The 8375-nt window shown below is 50.8% G+C and overlaps 1 protein-coding gene across 7 annotated transcripts in view; it reads right to left on the bottom strand.

The window, feature by feature from the left end:
* Window positions 1-2110: 2110 nt before the first annotated feature.
* Window positions 2111-8375, bottom strand: part of MERTK (MER proto-oncogene, tyrosine kinase) — a 30453-nt gene continuing 24188 nt past the window's right edge. For all 7 annotated transcript variants that reach the window (XM_068940453.1, XM_068940450.1, XM_068940452.1 and 4 more), the window contains exons 14-19: window positions 7659-7751; window positions 7395-7513; window positions 5823-5932; window positions 5304-5463; window positions 4765-4901; window positions 2111-2690 (exon numbers count right to left, since the gene is read on the bottom strand). In XM_068940453.1, the coding sequence (XP_068796554.1) occupies window positions 2198-2690; window positions 4765-4901; window positions 5304-5463; window positions 5823-5932; window positions 7395-7513; window positions 7659-7751 (1112 nt within the window). In that variant the 3' untranslated portion in view covers window positions 2111-2197. The remainder of the gene's footprint in view (window positions 2691-4764; window positions 4902-5303; window positions 5464-5822; window positions 5933-7394; window positions 7514-7658; window positions 7752-8375) is intronic.

The following is an 8375-nucleotide window of genomic DNA, read 5'->3' as shown; positions in this document are numbered from 1 at the left end:
GAGCAAGGTGTAAGGAGGGCAGATGTGTGATATCCCCAGGAGCCCCTAAACCGAGGACCTGCTGCAGTGGATGTCCCCTCCAGAAGTGGTTACTGACGCTTCAAAGAGCTCCAGGCACCCAGGGGACAGGGACTCCCTGGCTGTCGGACAAGTCCCATGGTACGTACCCCACATCTCTGCAACCGCAGTGTGGCAACGTGACAAATTGGCACCATGGCGTTCAAGGTTGATTAACTGCCCACGCAGAGCAGAGGGTGGCAAAAGGCTAAGACATCTCTCCTCCCTGCAGCGGGATGCTACAAAGCAGCCCATGCTATGGGAAAAGTGGAAGTCGCCCCAAACAGAAGAGGAATTTGAGCACCAGGCCTTGCCATCACGTGCCCTTTGAAATGAAACAAGAACGTTTCGCAGATGAAACCCCCGGCGAAAGGGGAACCGCGAGGCTGACGATGCACCTCCTGGGACCGGGCCCCTTCTGCCTGCGTGCTGAACAAGCTCCCCTCCTTTTTCACCCCGTGGGGCCCACCAGCCCTTATGCGGTGGCTGTGCTGCATGACAGGCTGCAAGGCCGGTGGAGCCACCGATCTGCAGGAGAAGAAGGCAGGACCTGGATCACCTCTGAGCAAACAGGGCACATCATGGGTGAGCCAGCACCACGGGCTGCCCACCCCGTTACCACCAACCCGCTGACGCATCCAGAGGGGAGGACAGCAAGGAGAGTGTTTGGGGCAAAATAGGAGCAGGAGGAACTTGGAGGAGAAGGTAGTCCATCCCTGCTGGAAACCTCTCCTCTTAGAGCTTCTCTCTTCTCCACTATTGCCCCAAGATTCATCATTTTCTCTACATCTTCCCAGGAGATACCTGGAGAGAGGCTTGCAGGGACACCCTGGCACTGCAGGGCTGGTCCCCGACTCCTCCAGCTCTCCCCGCAGCAGCTATCAGAGCTGGCTTCTCCATCAAAGCAGCAGTGCTATGGGGACAGACTGAAACTGGCCAGCTGTCTGGGAGAAGGGGATTTTGAAGCACTCAGTGTTCCTGTTTGGGATCTGCTTGCAATTTTCGATTAGGATGTTTCTCAGCATGAAATCCCACAGTGGGCTGTGCATCAGGTCCTCCTACCATCCACAGCGTTTCCCATCGAAAAAGCCAACATTTACCACTTCCAGTTCCCATGGCACCTCCGCTAACACTGTGCAGACATTTCAGCCTTGACTCCCAGCTCTCCACCTGAACAGGGATCCTGTAACTCCCCATTGAGCCAAGCGTGGACTGGGAACTTGGAAGTTTCCAAATAAGCACCTCTCTTGCTCAGAAATCACACTGTCCCTTTCGCCCACCTCCATGGCAAACCCCAAAGTGCCATTATTTTTCCTTTGAAACTGGAGCAGGCTCTCTGATTCTGAACTTAGGAATGCCAGGGATAACGAATGCTGGAACAGATAGAAGACAGACACCTAAGGCTGGCTCCGTGGCTCCCACCCAGATCTGGGTGCAGGCACAGGGTAGTTGTCCAACGACCTGCTTGTGCAGCCCAAGGGAAACCGTACCACCAGGGGCTGGTCACGCTTGCAAAGTCATGTGCTGTTAACCCAAAAAGCCATCTCTCCCCTGCAGCCTGCTCTAAGCTGCAGTGGCTAAAGAAATGGCCACAGATTTAACCAGAAAACAGCTCTGCCCAGTACCAGCTGGTATGGTGCCCTCCCCTGTCCCGGCATCCCCACGACACTGATGCGCTAGGAGCCGTCAGTCTCTCTGGGGATGATGCAGAGCCCAAACCTCCCAAAGTCACCACGAGCCTGTGTCCTCACCCAAAGCGTGCTCCAAAAGGCAGGCTGGGCTTTCTCCCGGACCTTCTCCATGCCTCGGCAGGACCTGCAAGCACAGCTGTTTGCCCTCACACCTGCACACCAGCTAGCCCCTGCGACTGCTCCGTCTCCGCCATGGTGGGGGAAGAGGGGCTGCCCCTGACCTGTGAGCCCCAAGAGTTTAAACACAGAAAAAACAGTTCTAGCATTTAATTACCAACCAAGAATAAAACCTCATGACTTCAACCCAAGAAACAGCTCCTGGGAAGGGGCATCTTCCAATATGAAAATAATGCAAGAAGTAATAAAACAGACCATTCTTTATTAAAATATAACATCTCTGTCTTTCTCACTAGGCTGACTTCCATTCCCCTTTTCACAGGCTTCCCGTTTCACAGCAGCACTTCAGTGTCCTCCACGCAGCCGTTGGCGTGTGGCAGTGCCTGCACCAGCGAGCTGCCCACGGGCAAGGTGCTCGCCTCGGACCACGCCGGGCCCGCGGGGGCTGTTGCATCAGGCAGCAGTGGTACATAAGCCTCCTCCACAAGGCTGCTGAGCTGCTCCTCGCTGGTGCCCTTGAGGACATACCTTGCCCCCCATCGTTCATCGTTGTGGACGTCCACGGCCACCAGTGCTGTCTCCACCTGGGAGGAGCAGGCCTCGGCAATGTCCGCAGGGTCCAAATCAGAGTCCGCTTGGGGGAACCCTGAGTCCTGGGTGGAGTCTGGGCTTTCCTCCAGCAGGCTCGTGTTGATGTAGATAACATCCCTGGACCCCCTCGTGGCAGGTATGCTTTCCAGCAGCTTCTCCAGATGAACTTTCAGCTGTGAGAATGTCGGTCGGTCAGCAGGGTCAACTCTCCAGCACGCAGACATTATTTCGTACCTGGAAAGTGGGAGAGGAAGCTGGTATCATGGAGGATATTACCAGGTGCTAGGCTATGGGATGTACGTGTGCTAGTTTCTCTGCTTCTTGCAGACAGCTGAGAAATGGTAAAGCCCTGAGCTACTTTGCATTAAAGCAAAGCAAAGCCAACTCCTCCTCTTCGGCTGTTCTGTCAACACAAACATGCAGCTGCTCAACTGCAGGACTATTGGTCCAAGCAGCTCTGAGTAGCTGCTGAAGTTCCTTACGGTGCCTGACATGTACTGAGTGGCCAGGAGACACAGCAAGCTGCAGCCCTGCAGGAGCTGTTCCCTAGAGACATCCCATGGCAGCTTCTACTGCTGGGAAACTGAGTCACTCTCTTACTCTTTCTGCAGGTGCCCGTTCTCACTCAGGACATCGGGGCAAACAGTAAACCCCCAGCACTCCTTTGAAAGCTTTTAATGGACATGCACCATCTCATCTGCCATCCAGCAGGCTGGATCGAATAAAACGTTTGTTTGCTTCTTACTTCAAGGAAAGGCATTTCAAACGCCCCAAGCTCCAGGGCTTGAGTAACAGCTCTGAGTACAATTGCTCACCCATAGTCCCCCCCGGGAAAGTCAAGCTTTCCATGTGGTTCACATAGCAAATGGATGTTACAGCTGTGCAAGGAGAGAGGGTGAGAGCTGCAGGACATGGCCGCAAACCTCTCCCCGTGGGCTGTGCTGACCATGTGCCATGCCTGCCTTGGACATCTGTCCAGTGCTTTTAGGTCAGGCGGGTGGCTATGAAGGGGGAAGGACCTCAACCTATGACAAGCGCACTCCTTCGTATGGGATTGCAGGCTTTTGGCTACTATATTGGATAGGAACCTTGTATGCCTCATCGTGCAACTCCTACCAGCTTTGCTTATTTAACAGTTTTCTGTTTGCAGGCTCTTGGCCATGGGGGCAGCTTTAACGTTTTCAGCTGTAATGGCACTTGAGAATAATTCAGGGACTAAAGGCAGCTCAGCCAGCTTTAAATGAGAGCCCTCTCTGAGCCACTCACAAACGCAGACGTTTTGAGGTTTCTAATGTGGCCATTTCCCTTCTCCAGATTCGCTGATTTTAGGAACAGAAGGACCCAGGGGCAACTTGTGGGGCAGAGAACAGCATCGCCAGCCAAGACCTTTTGGCCAAAATACATACTATCTTAAAGAAAAAAAAGTTGGATCCCTTCACCAGATATGGTGAACTGCTCCTATCTTCACAGCCTAGGCTCAAGCTATGCAATCTCTGGCACTTCCCACCACCTCATGCCACCATACTGCAAATAGTCCAGCTCAACAGCCTTCTGTGCAAACACACTGCTTTCTTTGGGGATTTTCATTGGGATTTCTGTGCAACAGTTTGCTTGGAGTTAAAAAGTCGCTTTTTATCTGTGGGCTATATTCTGCTTTGCTCTGGGATCTGGCTCTTTTTAGGCCATTCAAAACTCAAGAGATTATGACAATTTTTAGAGGTTTTGAACTTTTTGTTTCTGTGATGCTTTCATTTAAAATTTGACCCAAACTGTTATTCTGGTCAGCTGCCTTCTGAGCGTAAACCTGAGTGCTCCTGTAAGCTCCCTGCCTGTCAACCCCACAAAGAAGAGAAAGTTAAGTCCTTGCTATTTTAAAAATTCATTCTTTAATAGCTTTTGTTTTGGAGACTGTCAGAGAAATCAAGGGGGTACCTTTCTGGGGTGAAATGGAAGGTAACTCCTCCTCTGGTAATAGGCCTGTCTTATTACACCTAGAGAGATAGGTTTACAACAGCTGGGAATATGGTCATAAAGGAACACTCTTTAATTGCACCATCAGGCACAGCTTTGGGGGCTTTTCAGCCAAATATGGTGCTAAGCCACAAATCCACAACATGAGTTAGTTGTTGTGTCCTTAAAAAAAAGGACATTCGCAACCGAGAACTGCAAAGGGAAGAGCATGATGACTAACACCCCATAAAAACAACCTCAGCTAGGGATAAGCAATATGCAGGTTAATTCCACAGTCAGGCACCGAGTAAACAGGCTGCGCTGCAAACTAGACGCTAGAGTAGAGAGAAATACTCACAGCTCATCTAAGCAGTCCTCCGGTTTTTTCAGCCTGTGCCCATGGAAGAGGTACTCATAGATCTCATGGTTCTGCACTCCTGGATACGGCGTCATCCCTCGCGTTGCTATCTCCCACATGGTAACGCCAAATGCCCACTGCAAGAACAAAAGGAAAGCATGTTGAAAGGACATTTTCAGGAGGAATGAATGAGTCTTTTCATCGGGAAAGGTCATTTCCTAACGTCCACTGGGCTCTTGCACAATGCTAATAGTTGTATCTCCAACCCTGCCTTCCCCAAATTTGGAAAGAATAAGCAGTGTCACAGAACAGCCCAGCAGCCCACTCAATAAACCTATTCCAGGAGATTGTGCAGGCAACAAAAGGTCAACGCATCTTGTTACTGGCACCCTCCTGTTCCTCTGGCTTTTGCATTTATAAGGTACGCAAACAACCATAATGAACTGCCGCAAACGTGAACTACTCAACCCAGTGACCCTCAGGATCAGTCCTCCAACTATCGACTCCTGCTTTCTGCATGACCAGCCATGTTCACCTACCACGTCACTCTTGGTGGTGTAGACGCGGTCGGCCAGAGACTCTATTGCAATCCACTTCACTGGCATTTTTGCTATTCGGCCCTGACGATAGTAATCGCCGCTGTAAATCTTCTTAGACAAACCAAAGTCTGCCACACACACCGTCATGTCGTCCCGTAACCTGTTTGGCAGAAATAGTGTCAGAAAGCTGCGGAGAGGCAAAGTCTGCATTACTGACAGAAACAAAAAGACTGATGTGCACGCCTCCAACAGGCTGGCCCTTGGAACACATCGTACGCTACTGTCTCTCCCTCTCACTGCTTTCCACAGCTTAAAAAAAGACAACAAAAAAGAAAAAGTTTGACAAACCAAAATCTGAATTAAAAACCTGAGATTGAGTTATTCTCCCATGTCTCTAAAGGCCAAGGGAGATTTTACTTAAGGAAACCCAAGCTGAATGTTCATTCCAAGTGGTATAAAACCACCGGGCCTCCACTGTTGCTCATTTATCTATGATGAAATGGAAGAAAACAAACTCACATGCAGTTTCGCGCTGCCAAATCCCTGTGTAGAAAATGCCGACTGCTCAAATACTCCATCCCTAGGGCGATATCAACCATGAACTTCAGCAACGTCTGCAGGGGCACAAACTGGCAAGGGAGGATGCAGGTTAGAACATGCAGGTCCTTTGGGAAGGACACAATAGCGCAGGTGGCCATCTTAAAAGCATACCCCTATTCAACTCGAGCACTCACTCAGTGGGGTAACCAGGGCTTCAGAGGGCTGAGACTGGAGCAGGGACAATGTGCATTGTCCTTCCTTAAAAAGAAAGGGATATTTCCCCTTTCCACACAAAGGCTGACAGTGCACAGGCCATGCTGATTGCTGCAGAACTGCAAGGCACGCGAGTGTTTGGCTTTCCCCAGGCTCTAACCCATGCTGTCTAATCTGAAATACTTCCTTGTTCAGGGCTACTGCCTGAACTCCTACTGGTTTAGCTTTTCTTGGAGAATACAAGGAGCTCACAAGGGCAGCCGCTGTGGACCCTGTCATCCCCGTTGGGCTAACAGCCTCAGACCACAGGATTTATTGAATCACAAACCTGCGGGAGTTGCACATGCTGGGACAGTTGCTTTAGAAATAACACCAAGCACTGTCTGCCAGGCTACCCTGCCAGCCAGAACAGCCAGTTTGCCGGTCCTGGCAAACTACATATTGTTGTGGTCTATTGTAACAGCATATACCCATCACACCTCTGTTTCCTCCTTTCAGATCTTTTGGATGTAGCCTGCAACTAGATATTTTTCCTCATTGCCTTTTTCCTCGTTGCCAGCTGCCTTGATACCACATATTTTTGGAAAAAGTTGTACAGAAAAGGACCCCAGGGTCCTGGTGTAGAGCAAGTTGACCATGATTCAGCAGTGCACGTTTGCATCAATAAAGGCCCACCTTGTAATAGGCTGCATTAGCAAGAGTGCAGCCAGCAGGCTGAGGGAAGCAATTGTTCCCCCTTATTTGGCACTAGTGAGGTCACATCTGGATACTGGTTTGGGGCTCCTCAGTATAAGAAAAACATCAACATGTTGGAGCAAGCCCAGAGGAGATCACCAAGATAGGGCCCGGAGAACATGGTACACAAGGAGAGGCTGAGATGGCTGGTCTTGTTCAGCCTGAAGAAGGGAAGGCAAAGGAGACATCTTACTGCTGTCTCCAACTAGACAAGCCCTGAGCAACCTGCCCTACCTCTGAAATTGGCCTTTTTTGAGCAAGAGGTTGGACCACAAAACTCCAGATGTCCCCTCTAAGCTAAATTTTTCTACGAATATGTGACTGTGGTTGCCAAGTCCTCCCTGTATCTGAAAGGCTTCAGTTTCTCAGCTGAAGCAGATAACAGAAATAGTTCAGCCCTGGTGAACTCTGGGGCAAGAATCCCACAGGCAGTTGTGGGAGCTGGATTCCACCACCGTCCTCCGACAGAGGCAGGAAGCAGGACTACAACCAAGTCCCCTTTGTTCTCAAAAAAACAAGGCAGGTTTTGCCTGTTGTCCCAAAAAGATACACAGTCCCAGACTCCTCCCAGACACGGGGCTCTCCGCTCCCTGCGTTTGTTACCTGGGGGGCCATCTCCAGCCGTGAGCGAAGGAGGAAGCTGTGCAGGTCGCCATATTTCATGAATGGGAGAATCACCATGGGTTTAGGGACCTGCTGAGAGCTCAGCTCAATGCACACACCTGGAAAACACAGTTTGCAGAGTCCCGTGGGCAAAGGCACTACCATCCTCCCACAGATATATGAGACCTGAGCGCTCAGTCTAGCTCCCTAGCCCAAAAGCAGGAAGCCCATCTTGGCTAGAAGGCAGGGAGCAATGGTCCGTACCTAGGAGCCTGATGACATTGGGGTGGTCAAAATCCTTCATACACGCTGCTTCGCTGAGGAACTCTTCTATCTCCCTTTGGGAAAAGTTATCCACTGGAAAGCACAGGAAAGCAGGATGTTTAAAACACAGAAAGCTTTAACAACCTAAATCACTGCTGCCATTGCCCTTTGCTCCAGCACATCTCCCACGTACGGCTAGAGGGAAGGGACCTCTGGGATGACAGAGACAGACTGGGGTGGACCTCACTCCAGAGGTTTGTGCCAGCACTGGGTTTATTCAACACGTAGAAGCAGGGAGCAGCCCTGTCCCATTCACATGGCAGCACCAGGCCCAGGATGTACGGAGGCTGTGGTGTGAGGAAAAGCTTAGATTTGATTAGGGACCCCAAAAAGCCAGGAGTCTCTCATCTAGCAGAAGATGAGTCCTGTCATCTCCTGATGCTTCAAGACAACCTTGGCCAAAAGACAGGGGTGTCCTTTCCCAGCAAGGCTTTGGTGGGAAACAAGCAAAGACCTCCGCCTTGACCACTATCTGGAAAAGGCAGGTGACAACTCACACACCTCTCCCCACATGCCCACTGTGCTTTCCCCTCTGCGGCTCAGCATCTACTCAGCAAAACACCTGCCCTGGTTTGGTCTCCTTCTGGCTGGCATCAGGAGCTGTGCCAGGAAGGATGCAGAGAGACAGACAGCAATCTTTGCCCAGTGATCCCACTG

This window comes from Struthio camelus, chromosome 3 (assembly GCF_040807025.1).
Source record: "Struthio camelus isolate bStrCam1 chromosome 3, bStrCam1.hap1, whole genome shotgun sequence".
Classification (NCBI taxonomy): domain Eukaryota; kingdom Metazoa; phylum Chordata; class Aves; order Struthioniformes; family Struthionidae; genus Struthio; species Struthio camelus.
Note: the sequence above shows the minus strand (reverse complement) of the source record. Positions and strands in the feature narration are given on the sequence as shown.